Below are 15,823 nucleotides of genomic sequence, written 5' to 3' on the forward strand. Positions count from 1 at the left end.
ATGATAATGATGAAGACAATACAACAAGATCCAGTCATCTCGAGGCAGGTGAAAATCCCTGACGCTGCCAGAAATTGAACCCAGGATCCCGTGTTCGGGAAGCGAGAACGTTACCACGAGACCACGAGCTGCAGACACGCACTATTTAGTCTAACTTAAACTAACTTACGCCGCGCGGGATTAGCCGAGCGGTCTGGGGCGCTGCAGTCATGGACTGTGCGGCTGGTCCCGGCGGAGGTTCGAGTCCTCCCTCGGGCATGGGTGTGTGTGTGTTTGTCCTTAGGCTAATTTAGGTTAATTAATGAGTAAGCTTAGGGACTGATGACCTTATCAGTGGCAAGGCGCCTAGAACGGACTGGTTACCCCACACGGCGCTATAGCATCGCGTACACAAGTTATAAAAGGGCAGTGCATTCACGGAGCTGCTATTTGTGCTCACGTGATTCCAGTGAAAAGATTTCAGACGTCATTATAAAAAATGTTCAAATGTGTGTGAAATCTTATGGGACTTAATTGCTAAGGTCATCAATCCCTAAGCTTACACACAACTTAACAGAAATTATCCTAAGGACAAACACACACACCCATGCCCGAGGGAGCACTCGAACCTCCGCCGGCACCAGCCGCACGACGTCATTATAGCCGTACGAGAGGAATTAACAGAGTTTGAAGGCGGAATAGCAGTTGGAGCTCGACGCATGGCACATTTCATTTCGTAAATAGTTAGGGAATTTAATATTCAGAGATCCACAGTGTGAAGAGTGTGCCGAGAAAACCAAATTGCAGGCATTATCTCTCACCACGGACAGCGCAATGGCCAACAGCCTTCACATAACGACCGATAGCAGTGGAGTTTGCACAGAGTTGTTGTGCCAACAGACAGGCATCACTGCGAGGAATAATCGCACGAATCAAATGGTTCGAATGGCTCTAAGCACTATGGGACTTAACATCTAAGGTCATCAGTCTCCTAGACTTAGAACTACTTAAACCTAACAAGCCTAAGGACATCACACACATCCACGCCCGAGGCAGCATTGGAACCGGCGACCGTAGCAGCAGCGCGGTTCTAACATTCTGCGTGGTGTCTGTTGTTCTGTGTCGTGTCTCCCTACCACTTTCGCGCAACGACGCTCTGAGCGTGTTTTTTAGGGAATTGACTAGTTTGAACCTGGGACCTGTTGCTGGTAAGGAGACGCCAGACCACACATGACATGTAGAGTTCAGAAGAGTTCATTGAGACTAGCGATGATATAACCAAATACTTAATGATTTCAGCGTCAGCTCCACTGCACTCTCTGTAAAAGAATCTTAATACTAACTAAATTTAGTGGAAGGGGTTCAAGGCTTTCCTATTTTTAGTTAGCTGGTAAAATAACGTCGAAAAAGCAGTTACGTTTACCATTGGAAATTTTATTCTACTCACAAAACATTGTTTATAAATTGCACTATTGATAAAAGGAAACGTTTTAATACCGGATGATAAAAACCAACTGCGTTCAACAAAAATGTGAATGAATATTCCCTAAATGGGTTTCCAAGTTCTACAATGGATCGAAGGATGACCTATGCCATATCACATCAATAATCTAGGTTTAAATTAAGTTTCACAAAAGCGAAAACTATCAAAATGGTCTACAGTGACCCTCAGTTATCTTTAATTACTCATCTAACTTGTCGTAAATTACAGTGGCTGATGTGACTTCTCAATAACTATATAACAGAAAAATCATCGCGTTTCAGATTTTTACTTCAAGTGGCAAATGTGAACACCATGAGCTTTAATTGACGATCGACACTAGTATTACGCAAAAAGGGGGTGTAACAGATGAGACTTCTGCAGTTCTGAGTGAAGCTTTATGCACTGTTATGTGGCATCGCGTGCGTTCATTACCTTGTCGGTGTTTGTCAAGGGGTGGCGGCCAGCGAAACTCCGCTCACCTCGCCGTCTCGGAAGCCACTCTCTCCTAACTTCTCCTTACTACAATTTACCGACGTTGGTTTAAAAAAACTATCTGGCTGTGTTTTCATCTTACCAATCAGGGTCTCAATGTTAACCTTAAGCTCCGCCTACAAAAATTCTGTCCATCCAATGAGAAACGTTATACTTTTCGTGGTGGGGCAATGTTTTTAAAGTTTGCAACGTAACAGAGACGCGAAAAAGTCTCACGCTGAAACTTGCAGTTGGTGTGGCCCTTTTTGTGTTATCGTAAGATCTATACTGTTCTTCTGGAGGGCTCTAGCTTTTAACATGGGCTGGGGGGTGGTCCTGGTGGTTAGCTGGCGACGTGGGTGTCCGTCCCTTATCATAGGGCCTTCTAGCTTAACACGGTTCTGCTCTCGGTTTCTGTTCTCATTTCTCCCCTCGGAACTGCGTCTGTCTCACAGTGGGAAGGTATGACATGCATTTAGGCATTGTTGTGTTAGTCTGTGGTATTCCATTTGCTGACTCGTTACGCGTATTACTTTGGTTAATTTAATGTCACGATTTATTCGGAGCTATGTGACATACTACTGGCTTTGCTTATCATTTTTCATGGAAGGTGTTGGATTTGTCTGTCACCTTACATATCACCACCCTTCGAACTTAATTTTTGCACTGAAGTTAGACAATGATTGAATCGTTGTCTAAGTCAGTCAAAAATTATTCCTTTATCTAAATTTTGTTGCCTACTGTTCAGCCACGTTATTCTGGTTCTATGCTAGTTTGTATTACTAATTTATATTTTTATGTTCTTCCACATTATTCTCAAAAATATGTTTATATTGACAAGAGAAGAATATTTTTATGCTATTATTATTATTATTATTAAATTTTAATTATTTTCTTTCTTTATTTAAGTGTGAAGTTTGTTTTTTAAGAAGTTTGTTATCGAAATATTTTTTTATAAATGTAGTAATTAAGTAAAATCTATTCCTAACACATATTCTAAATATCATGTACAAGTAAAATGTTTTTGTTTCTAGACACTCATTTCAACATTGTTACACTAACAAATAACAATTATTTCCAAGAATTGCTTTGACAAAGAAATATACATACACAAGTATTGAGATATTATCCTACAAATGGTACAACTGTTTAAAAAAAAGGGAAAACATCCAACAAGATAATTTTTTATTCTTTGTTTTATAAGGAGAAAATAAGTAAAATATAGTTATTCTTTTATTTTTATGAGGAGAAAATAAGTGGCATATAGTTTTAGTGTTTACTATGCCTTACTTTTGTTCTTTATATACTGTCCATTTCAGAACTAATGACTTATTTTTATCGATAGTCTATTTTTTACTTAAGTCCATAGTCAATGACTGTTATTTTGTAGTTTATTAGCTGTCTGGTGTGCTTAACTTATTTAGTTTTTCACACGATTCTTTTTGCACAATTCCTACATCACATAATTTGGTTTCACACATTCACACAATCCTACGAATGTTTAAGCATGAGGTTGGTAAATGTTTTTGCACGAAGGTGATGGACTTGAGCGAGATGGATGTGGGCAAGTATTTGATGTACAGCTTCGTTCGTCGTTCCTTGTTGGCTTGGCAAGTGTGTGTTGCTGTTGTGGAGGTCCCATGACGGAATGGAGCTTTGAGTGCAGAATCTCGTGGTTTACTGGCTTTGTATACATGAAAGTCATAGTTCTGTGTCGCTGAAAGCGGTCGTTTTTCGTTGTAATACTTCGCAGACGACTAGTTTACAATAGGATAGGGATTTGGGAAGGTATGTCGTCTATTCTTCATCCATCTTCTTTCTTGGTCTCAATCTTGCGAATCTTCAACTTCTGTTCTCCCTGCTTTTTCTCTGCTTCTTACTTGCTTCTTGGTTCTTTTCTGGGCAGGATATGGAAATATTTATTGATAACTAGTCGCTTTGAAGTTCTCCTCTTTGATAAATTGTTTGGGCGTGTCAATTTTACTTCGTGGAACATTTCTTCAGTTTCGTGCATCAGCGTGCTGTTTAATAGCAGTATTGTGACTTTTACACTTCTTTTTTTATTGCCAGTGGTGGCTTGCCCAAGCGGTCTTCTCGTCAGGCCGTTTTTTTGCTCATTATTTCTGCAAGGGACCTCCAGGGACTAATTGAATCCATCCAGTCTCAAGCTGCTGCCCCAAACCAGGCAAAAAGAGATCGGTCAGGTTATCAGGGGGTATTCGGGGGTATCCATCACTTCTGTCACCTTAGCGTCCTTTTTTATGCATTTAGGGCAAGCTGCCATTCATCACACCAGATACATTGTATAAGTCTATCCTACTGTCACTCGACGACGACACGTTTCCTGAGCCGGCCGTTGTGGCCGTGCGGTTCTAGGCACTTCAGTCTGGAACCGCGTGACCGCTACGGTCGCAGGTTCGAATCCTGCCTCAGGCGTGGATGTGTGTGATGTCCTTAGGTTAGTTAGGTTTAAGTAGTTCTAAGATCTATGGGACTGATGACCGCAAATGTTAAGTCCCATAGTGCTCAGAGCCATTTGAACTACGTTTTCTGATACTATAGCGCCATCAGCAAACAGACGTAAATTCCTGGTCGCTCTCTCTGTTCAGATCGTTAATGTATATCGAGGTCAAGGGCGGTCCTATCACACTTCCTCTGGGTGCTTCTCACCATATTCTAGGATTCAATGAATACTCGCTGTTTAGGACAACTTACTGGGTTCCATGACTTCAGAAGTCTTCGAGTCACTCTCATATCTGAGAAACACTTGACTCCTTCTAAATAGGGATTATGTAACTACGAGGAACGACAGTGTTTCCACCAGCCTGACGGTATACATTACTAGAGCTAAACAGAGCTCTCGCAGACTTGCGATTAAGTAAGCCGGAAGCTGTAGATAAAACTCTTTCGGAATTTCTAAAATCATTGGAGAAAGTGGCAACCAAACGACTACTCAATTTTTTTTTTTTTTAATTTAGTTCAGCTAACATTTTCATTTAATGATGTTTATGAGATTCTGATCCTTTCGTTCTATCTCGTGAGATTTTTTTTTAATTAAAAACACAAACCAGCTATTAAAGCATCTTTATCTTCTGTGGGTTGCAGGGGTTACGACCTCTGGGGAGGTGGGTGGGTGTTTTCAATGTCTGTGTTGCGTTGAGCTCATAACGTTGCTGCTTCCACCAGGGCCGCGGAGGATCGCGCTAGAGTTTTAACTAAGCGCGATCCGCTGGAAAGCCTCGCTTCCGATGCCGCCATTGCGCTGCTGAGCGGGCTTACTTCCTGCCACACTTGATAAGCTTTACAGTATGACGTCACGGGACTATAAATCTCTCTCGTGAGGCAACAGCATGTTCATTGGACTCGAGGCAGCAGCACGAGCAACAGCATGTTACAGACAGCCATGGTTTATTGCAGCAGCATCACACACAACCATGCCCGAGGCAGGATTCGAACCTGCGACCGTAGCGGTCAAGCGGTTCCAGACTGTAGCGCCTAGAACCGATCGGCCACCACGACAGGCAAAAATGTAAATAAATCGCAAAGAAAATCAAATGAAATTATATGATTTCAGAGACCTTCTCAAGTCTCAAAAATATATCATGTATATAACTAAACTGAAGTGGTGAATGAAAATTTGTACCAAGGCTGTGGTTCTAACCGGGCCTCCTACTCACTTGGCCGATGCCCTAACCACTATGCCACAGAGGCTTTGAAAATTACATGGAGTACTCTCTATTTGGTATTCTCTCTAAACTCGATCAGCATTACAGAGGTTCTGCAACTGCATTATAATAGCGACTCAGAATCGCATTTAATCAAACGAAACTATATAGTTACACAGACTTTTCAAGTCTCAAACATCTATGATGTACATATGTGGAAATATATGGAGACAGTAACATTCCTGAAATGGACTGGTCTGCCCAGAGTCCTAACCTGAAGCCAATGGAACAACTTCGTTCCAGACCAAAGTGTCCAACAACATTTCTTTCTCTGAATTCGGCTCTAGAGGAAAAATAGGCTGCCATTCCTCCGCAAATAGATATCTCAATGAAACCGTCTGCATGAGAGTTCAAGTCGTATTAAAGACGTAACATCCCAACGCCCCATAACAGCATCCAATAGTAGGTGTCCGGATACTTTTGATTGGATAGTGTATATTATGACCGCTGATATGTACCTACAGGGAATCAATTATCAATTACGTCACCTTATTTCATTGAGATGATTATAATAACTTTATGACTAACCACCTAGTAGTTCAGCTGGCCGGTGTGGCCGAGCGGTTCTAGGCGCTTCAGCCTGGAACCGCGCGACAGCTACGGTCACGGGTTCGAATACTGCCTCGGGCATGGATGTGTGTGATGTCCTTAGGTTAGTTAGGTTTAAGTAGTTCTAAGTTCTGTAGGACTGCTGACCGCAGACGTTAAGTCCCATAGTGCTCAGAAACATTTGAATTTTTGAACCTCGTAGTTCATCAATTGGCAGCATTCCGTATGTGTTCTGAACAAGTATGTTTATTTTAAACAGATTGGCGCGGACGACGACTATGAAGCCATCCGCAGCGCCGGCCGCACGGTGGAAGGAGCAGTGGCCGTCGCGTCGCCAGAGGCCGCGCTGCCCGCGGAGGACCTGCCACTGGCGGGGGCGGCCGGCGCGGGGGCGGTGGCGCGGCGCAGCGCCTGGGGGGCGGCGCGCCAGTACAGCGGCAGCACCATGGACCCGCACACCAAGGTGCGCGAGTGGATCGCGCAGGAGATCGTCCAGCGCTACTCGCCGCGCTTCCTCCGGCGCGCCAAGAAGACCGAATCGCACGCGCCGGTGCTGCAGTCGTCGCAGAGCATCCAGACGTCCTTCGACCAGGTGTCAACGTCCACGGCGACGCCCAGGCAGCTCAAGCGGCAGCACGCCATAGAGACGGCAGAGGTGGCTGTCTCAGCTACACCTGCCGACGTGTCCGGGCACGGTTCCCACAGGTCCAGGCCGAAGAAAGTTTCCGTCGCCATTGATGCCACTCCGTCTGGAAGAGGCTCGAGCGTAGAGCACTCTATGAGCAAATCGATGGACGAGCTCGGGACCTGCGTCTCTACGTCCATGTTAACCCTAAAGAAACCCGCCCTCAAGCGGTCGCTGACCATGGCGGAGGACCTAGCTGTTGCGTCCACTTCTATTTCGCCGAGAAGCTCGTCTTCTGGCGAGCTGTTGAGCAGGAGCACTGCCAACATCAGCCTGAAGTACACTCTTCCCAATCAGCAGGCCCAAAATCTCAATGTCGTCAGAGTGGCACACGCTCATTCCAGATCAGATCCAGCGGCCAGTTCTAACCCACATGTGCCGTCACAACTGTCGGGCTCTATGAAGAGTGGACACTCTCAGCCAGCAGAACTTCATGCTGTAAATATCTCCTTAGATCCTCACACATCGCCATCGGTGATCTACGTCCCTGGTGGAAAGAAGCAGCAATTGCAGACGTTCCCAGCAGGAATTCAGCTTAGGTCTAAGGCTCTGCCAAAGAAAGATGTTGCAATTACTGCAGCGCCCATTCCTGTGGACGTCAATGTGACGTCCAGAGACAGCAATGAAGAAGAAACAGCCCATGTGGGTGATCCTCTGTCAAATATTCAGAAGAGAAAATTTCCTAAAGTGCTGCCAGACTTCCCACAAGACGCTCCTGCCAACGAGGTCGAGACGATGGCAGCCCAGGCGGCTAACTTCAAGAGGAGGTCGCTTCCACCCAATTCCCTCTTCATGGCGTTGCCAGTCTCAGAAGTACCTGGTTCTCAGTCATCTTCTGTTGCCTCATCAGCAGCTCCTTTCAAAGACATTCCAGGAAAGTCGAGTCTCACCAAGGTGCCGCCACCTCCACCGCCAAGGATATCCTCGACTCTGGGCCGAAAGCCCGCCAACACGGCTCCCATCACACCACTTCCCACCATTCCAGCTGGAGCTGTACCGGTTCACACCAGTTCCGAAAAGATGACTCAGGCAGCTGCGGAGGTGCCTGTAGCAGCTACAGCTTCTGCACCGTCCCATTACCAAAGGATCGAGCCGAGGGTCATCATCAAGCCGACCATCACCAGTCCGCAGACGAAGAAGGCTCAGGCAGCCCGCGGTCTGCAGAGTATACCCCGCGTGACACCTAGCGATCCAGTGACGCATCCGGCACCCGGACCGCCGTCGCCGCGCTCGCCGGTGCAGGTGGATAAACCTCAGCTTAGGGCGGCTGATCCGTATGCGCTTCCTGTGGCCAGGCAGCTTCCGACAGTTGCCACTGTCCACCAAGCTCCGAGTAGTCATCAACAGCCTCTACAGAGCCTTCCAGTTGTTCAAGAGGAGGTTAATCACCCGCAGCAGCAGTCGGCTGTAGCTTTCGTCGCGCCCCAGCAGAAAGCCCAAGCGAAGCAGACAGCGGCGGGAAAACAGGCACCGTCCTCTCCGGGCAAAAAGCGCCTGCAGCCCGTTCTCAAAGTTGTTGCGGAGACGTCGACGGACCCGTTCGAGGACACCGACTCCAGTACCGGCACGGTAAAACGCGTGAAGCGTCCCGCAGCGAAAGCCGCCCAAGGACAGACTCAGACGCAGCGAAAACCAGCGACCGAGGCAGCGCAGCACGCGAGTCCGAAATCGACGAAGAAGGCTGCGCAACAGGCGAAGCAGCTGACCGCTGCGCAGCAGACGACGCAGCCGGCGGCACAGCAGGTGTCGCCGCAAACCAGACCGGCGGCGGCTACGGCCAGCGCCACGACGAGCACCTCGGAACTTAGTTCGCCCTTAACCGAGGGCCGTGCTCACCCGCCGAAGAAGTGGTACAAGCAGTACCAGCACTCTTTCGTTTCCAAATCGGAGGACGACCAGAAGACATAATATTCGCGCGAGCAGTATTCGTATTTCCAGAGAGCTTATTATGCTTTTGTACAAAACAAAAACTTTTTTGCTTAATTTTTCTTTTGTAATTTCACTTTTTTTTTTCAACGTCTCTGCGCTCCTACTTTGAGAGGCGCTGTTTCAGAGGCGTATCGAGACACTTGGGCACGTCCTGTATTCCGTCTGTTGTACAAAACTCGAAGTATTATTATTACTACCTGTCCGTATTGCTGAGAAGTTTATTACAAGTTCCTTCCGCTGTAGACACTAACGTTGGTGATGCTGCTTTTTTTTGTATATTGTTGTCATTTGCGCATCGGAGCTGAAGCATGCGGCAGACAGAAACTGTCTCCCCACCTTTCCTTTACGCGCTGTTAACAGTAGAATAGTAGTAACGTCTGACCACATTAAGCACGTGTAATCATCTCCTCAATTTTTCCATAAGATGTTGAAACAGCACATTTAACTCTCGCATGTAAGAGAAAGAACGCGAATAAAATAATACTTTAAATGTTAAGAGTAAATACAGTTTAACACTTTTGTATCGCCCTGTGTTTACCATGAACGCAAAACATTTACTACGCTGTGACCTTAGCAGAACTGAATATTGATGCTTTCACTGAAATAAAATGTTTGTCACCCGTAACATACCGCCCAAATTTTGGTATACGTTAAAGTCTACACCAATTATTATGCAATACAGGTTGTAACTAAAACTCCTACAGAGTTTGAGGTCAGGTTCCTTACACCAAAAGAAGAAAAGATATCTAGTACCATAATCTAAAATATCTAGTACCACGAGAGCTCTGAGCACTTGTTCGTCTTTGATACTGTGAAACAACTCTTCTGCCGAGAGCTCTTTGCTTTCCATGTTATGGGAGGGACCAATATGAGAAAATAACTGTACAAATATGGCCTGCAAAATGCGTACCTCAGGAGATACGCGCACTTGACATAAAAGTTTTCTTAGTACCGTACCGCGTCATAATGCAAAAAAAAAAAGAAAGAAAAAGGAAAAAACTATGCTGGAGAAACCAATGTTTCAGTCACTGCTACATTTACCTTCTTCCGAGTCTACTGATGTTTTTTATCTGTGTGGAATCTCTTATATTTAGCCATTGTTGTTGACTGAGCATAACGTTACGTCATAATTTTGAAAGGTCGTTGTTGTGATTGGTCACTTGAGGCGGACGGAGCGGAAACTTCATTTAAATAGGTTGCTACGGTGCTGGAAGTGGGAATCTGCTGTTGTCTATCGCTTCTTGCATTGTTTGCTACGATTGGTGCTCATCCCTAAACGAGGTGTGCGCTGCTGTTTTCCACCTGCTGGATACAGGCCGCCTGGCTGCGGCCACTCGCCTGTACAGCTCGCGTCACTTGTTGATGGTGCCGTCTGTTCGAATCTGAGGATTGGCAGCCAGGATGGGGCAAGCCTGTATCCAGCCTCTCTGTTCTTCTTCTTATGAGGTTTTATTATTTCTGTGGCTTCTCTGATGTTGCGTTTCGAAAAGATCTACTGCCTAGCCAGTATGCGGGTTTCTTGCCGCAGTTTATGGTTTATGGTATTTGGCCACTGCAGACATGCTGTGCTGTCCCAGACGAATGTAGTGCTCATGTTTCCGTACGCGCGTTGCCATGGCCTGCCAGTGTCACCGATGTGTGCTTCTCCACACTGAACTTCTATACACCGACATTCCACCTAGTACGCACCTGCAGTGTGTAAAGTTTCTGTCTTGTACTTCGTGGAGCCTAGCATATTCTGGACCTTAGAATTGCTGTTGTAGACAGGCCGGACGCCAACCCCTAGAACAATTTTACCAATACAGTCAGTGACATTTTTCACGTAAGGTAAGCACGCTGCTGGCTGCAGTTTGTCGGTTTCTTACCTATCTCACTTTCTTTTGTTTGTTGCCATGGCTATTTGGATGGATTTATGGTTGTAGCCACTGACCACGAACGTTGTACACTGATTTTTAAGCTCTTGTGTTAGGTTTCGAGCACCGCTTAGGCGCTGCGCATGGACGGCCAACGGGGGGATACCTGAGTTGTTCTGCATTGGATGGTGGTTTGATTGGGTGTGCTAATACCTGTCCATAAGTGTAGGCCTCCTGTATACTCTGTGTCCCACTGTGACGCCCGTTGCAGAAAAGTTCGTTTCTCTAGAAGAGCTCTTTTACGTTATGACGTGGTACGATACTCGACAAACTTTTTATTTCAACTGATTCTGACCGAGGAATCCTACGCAATTACACCTAAGAGCACTTGTTCAGTTGCAGAGATATGTTTCACTGCATCAGGAACAGGAAGTGCTCATGATAGCTCTTAAAGTGAACTTTCAGACCCCATGTTTATTAGACTTCTTTTTCTTGGTTTGGTCCATGGTACCATCTTCCCAAAATGTGAGAAGCAAAGAGCTTGCAGTAGAAGAGGTGTGTGTCAATGCATAGAAGATGAACAAGTGAACGTAAGTCTAGAGGTATGCATTTTAGAACCCAAGATTACTAGACTTTTTTCCTTAATTTGGTGTAAGAAACCTGTCCTCAAAGTATGTAAAGGGAATTTATTTACACCCTGCATTTTGGAGTGAAATACGTTTTCACAACGCTAAGCAGCAGTTCTGATGCAATATAAATGGGAACTTAATATGTCTCGTAGTATTATCCTGAAGAAGTGTTAAAAACTGATTCATTCATCGGGATAAATGTACATTTGTTTGCTTGCGTTCAGATATGCAACGGGTTTCGTTCTGAAGGGGATCAGGCATCATAAACATACATCATATTCTCAATGGTTTCATAATTCCTGTTGCTGGAGTCTTGGAGCTGTAGAGAAGACTTAGTAGATAAAGTTTTGGCAAGGGAATAATAACCGGAATTGTACCTTTTGGATATGAAAGTAGTTTGTAGATAAAATCTCTTTACAATCTTCTGGTTCCCAGCACGCACACAGTGGAGACAATGATCTCTCAGCCGCATACTCTGCAGGAAACCATGGCGTAGACAGTGTTTCGAGTACCAGTGGCATGGTTCTCGTCTTCATCACGAAGCACGTCCTCTTTCAAGTGGAGTGTGTGGCGTACCAGTTTCTCGCAGGCGTTGTTGTAGTCGGACGAAAGTAGTGTAGTTACAAGAGGCACTGAAGACGGAATCCTCTTCTCAGATTATGTGCATACCGTGAAACGGGACATTTGAAAGAGTTTCGATTCTCAAACTCGCTTTAGACCTAAACGGTACATTTCCGAACGTGGCTCCCTTGCCAAAATTCTATCTACTAAGGCCCCTCCACAACACCTAGAAGTCTGAAACAGGAGTTATCAAACAAGTGAGGCAGAATCCCCACAAACATTAATCTAATATAGAAGATCAAGGAGCTGCCATAGGCAATGGTCGAGAGTTACAAAAAAAAAATATCTCCGAATCCACTGAAAGGATAGGAAAATAACGTCCAGTTTCGTTTACCATTGCCCTTTTCTACACTATTTTCGCTGCCATTAACTGTTGACAATAAAATTAGATACGCCACAGTCTACGATCCATTGGTGTCTGCTTGCAATACGACATAGTCACGCTCGGCCTAAACCTGCCTAAAGATAAATTTCTGTGTATAATTGCTGCTCATATTTACTGGAGTCGCTGTGCAACGCAAGCTGTATTATCGAAATATCAGTTTCATTTGGAAGTGAAACGTAATTTGTAAAGAAATTAACTCTTAAATAACTACCTCATTTTCCAGAAACTATTTTCTAGTTTTGTAATCGTATGAAAGTTAATTATTTGTAGATACGTTTATTCAAATGTGAAAACTGAAATTGTAATCTCTACAGAGCACATATTAAATTTACTGTACAAAAATCTGGAAATCCTAACTGTAAGACTCTTGTACAAAAAATACCCTTTTTGTTATGTAACGTGTAGTCCTAATACGCAAAAATGCGCGGAAAAAAGGATGAATTCCATATAAAACTATCCTGAATCCTTCATGCATAAATCTAGTCTAAATAGAAGAGTATGATCTATGTTTTGCGACTGCATACCTCAAACCAGTCTGTTAGTTAAAAAGAGCGCAAATTGGTGTCTGTTTTTCGCACAATTCTTAAATATGTAATTATTATATTGAAGTACCAGTCTGAACGGTTTGTTTTACTCTACCGTACATCTCACCATTCTCGGTATAGATTATGACTGGGGAAAATCTGATCAAGCTTGCGTTTGTTGAAAAAGTTCTGAAGACTACGAGCCCGATGCAGTGGCTCATGTCGTCTAGTTCCTTACTGAAATGAATGAAAAAACCTTTTACCTTATACCTTCCATTACAGATTAGGTATTTGTTGGATTACTACGCCGAGTGCAAGCTACGATGAGACTGCCACATGGTAAGTGAAGTAATGAATAATGAGCAGCGTTTTCTATGACCACTGGTGCAACACACTGTTTCGTTTAACGTATGGGATAAACAGCTGTAGTGGGTTATAAAAATTAAGTATTTACTATATCGACTTCATATCAAAGGAGAATACGATTTAATGTTACTGCAAGAGTTCTGAAGACTTGCCATGCTTATAGAGGCTACAATTGTATGACTGACGTCATCCAGTTCCATACCGGATGTATGGCAAAAACAATGCACATAATATCTTTCATTCCGTTATAGTCATTTTTTAGCTTAATGTCTTGGTTGTAAGCTACGATGAGATTGCCACATCAGTATCTTATAAAAACGTGGTAAGCAAAGTAAGATGAATGATGAACTGCCCTTTCTGTACCCACTGGTGCACTAAAATGTTTCGTTCATCGTATAGGATAAACCGTTAGAATAGGTTATAGCAATCAAATTGAAACGTCCCCTTTCAACAATTATACATGACTGTGCTTAAACTGACACACAATATTTTGTTAGCGCAACGCAATCTGACTTTCAAAATTCCCTACAAAAGAATGGCCCTGACTAACATTAAACTATACCTTTCACAAATCACTTACCTCACAAAAATCTTCGCTGCTCAAACTACTGCAATACAGCGAGCGCCACTACTGCCAGCTAAATAAAAGATTCAAACTATGGAAGGCACTAACTACTGATAGGAATAGTTAGCAAATGAAAGATATTAATAGAGAACAAACAATGTATTTACCTTGATATCATCATATATAAATATAGCAGTTCATGACAAATTACAAAACTCCGCCATCTCTCTCCCCACATCCACCACTGCTGGCGGCTCACCTCCAACTGCGCAACGCTACGCGCTGTTCACATCCGGCTGCCTAACACTACAATCGCGAGTATTACAACAATGCAAAGCAGCCACAGACTGCACACAGCACAGCCAGTGATTTTCATATTGAGCGTTACGTAACGTTGCTAATAAGAAAACATAAACAGCCTACTTACATAGAGAAAACATAAACAGCATACTTACAAAATATTTACTGTATCTGCTTCACGTGAGCGGAGTAAACCATTTAATGTTATCTATTCTATAGCACTTTCGACAGCGATTGTTACACAATAAACGTATTAATATTACCATGATAGAACATCTGACAAATTTTTAGCACAATACGAAATTCTAAATTTAGAAGGCAGCAGGAATAAAATACAGGGAGCGAAATGTTATCTATAACTTGCACAGAAATCAGACCGTAGATGTTAAAGGTATGAAAGGGAAGCGACGTGTCAGAAGCAGAAATTCCGAAAGGAAATTATGCTTTACCAACAACAATAATTTTTAAACTTCTTAGCAGGTTAAAACTGTATGCCAGACCGAGACTCGAACTCTGGACTTTTGCCTTTCGCGGGCAAGTGCTCTACCGACTGAGCTACCGAACTTCACAAAAGCTCTCCTGCGAAAGGTAGGAGATGAGCTACTGGCAGAATTAAAGCTGTGAGGACGGGTTGTGAGTCGAGCCGGCACGGTAGCTCAGCGTGTTCGGTCAGAGGATTAGCTGCCCTATGTAATAAAAAAAATATATTAAAAAAATAACTGAGTGAATGGATCAACGGCGAATTGGAACAAGTGTCATGGGACGTCCGCCCCAAACAAATACAACGAACAATATGAGATCAACGAACTTAAAAAAGTCGGTAAAGCACTTACCCGCGAAAGGTAAAAGTCCTGAGTTCGAGTATCGCTCCGGCACACGGCCTTAAGCTGCCAGGCAGTGTCGTATCAGCGCACACTCTGTTGCAGAATGAAAATTTCATTCTGGAACAATAATTTTGCCGGAGACTGCAAAGGACTTGGAAGATTAGCTGGACGGAATGGATAACATCTTAAAAAAACAACTTAAGTAAAACAAATATATGTTAAGCAGTCGTATGTGGATATGAAAGTAGCACACGAGTCTAAGTCATGAAGTAGAAAAGCTGTAATGTGTAGACTTGCGGTAGAAATAAAAAAATGGTTCAAATGGCTCTGAGCACTATGGGACTTAACATCTATGGTCATCAGTCCCCTAGAACTTAGAACTCCTTAAACCTAACTAACCTAAGGACAGCACACAACACCCAGTAATCACGAGGCAGAGAAAATCCCTGACCCCGCCGGGAATCGAACCCGGGAATCCGGGCGTGGGAAGCGAGAACGCTACCGCACGACCAGGAGCTGCGGACGCGGTAGAAATAAAAACTTTTCTGTTTAACAGAAACATGTTAACGTGTGCTACAAACTTAAGTCGTTTCCGAAAGTACTTGTCTGAACTGTAAACTTACACGGAAGTGAAAAGTGGACGATAAACAATGTAGAGCAGAAGTGAACACGAGGTTTTGAAATGTGGTGCTACAGACCAGTGATGAAGATATGAGATCATTTGATAGAAAACACCCATAAGCATCAAGAAAGCGTTTACCTGGTAATAGAGAGAAGTGTGAAGAGCAAATGGTGTTAAATTAGCCCAAGACTTTACTAGAGTAAACAGTCTCAGTTGAGTGTAGACGCAGTTGTTGTGGAGGGATGGCGAGATATGCACAAGATAAATTAATTTGATAATGGAGGGACGTGTGGTGAGTAAAAGTGGCTATTTG

At 43.9% G+C, this 15,823-nt stretch overlaps 1 protein-coding gene across 1 annotated transcript in view; it reads left to right on the forward strand.

Moving 5' to 3' along the window:
* LOC124775218 overlaps positions 1-12,622 on the forward strand; it is a 385,130-nt gene extending 372,508 nt beyond the window's left edge. Inside the window, exons 12-13 of the mRNA XM_047250056.1 lie at positions 6,467-7,901; positions 7,947-12,622. Coding sequence (XP_047106012.1) covers positions 6,467-7,901; positions 7,947-8,800 — 2,289 coding nt within the window. The 3' untranslated portion in view covers positions 8,801-12,622. The remainder of the gene's footprint in view (positions 1-6,466; positions 7,902-7,946) is intronic.
* Positions 12,623-15,823: the final 3,201 nt, after the last annotated feature.

The sequence above is a fragment of the Schistocerca piceifrons genome, chromosome 2 (assembly GCF_021461385.2).
Source record: "Schistocerca piceifrons isolate TAMUIC-IGC-003096 chromosome 2, iqSchPice1.1, whole genome shotgun sequence".
NCBI lineage: Eukaryota > Metazoa > Arthropoda > Insecta > Orthoptera > Acrididae > Schistocerca > Schistocerca piceifrons.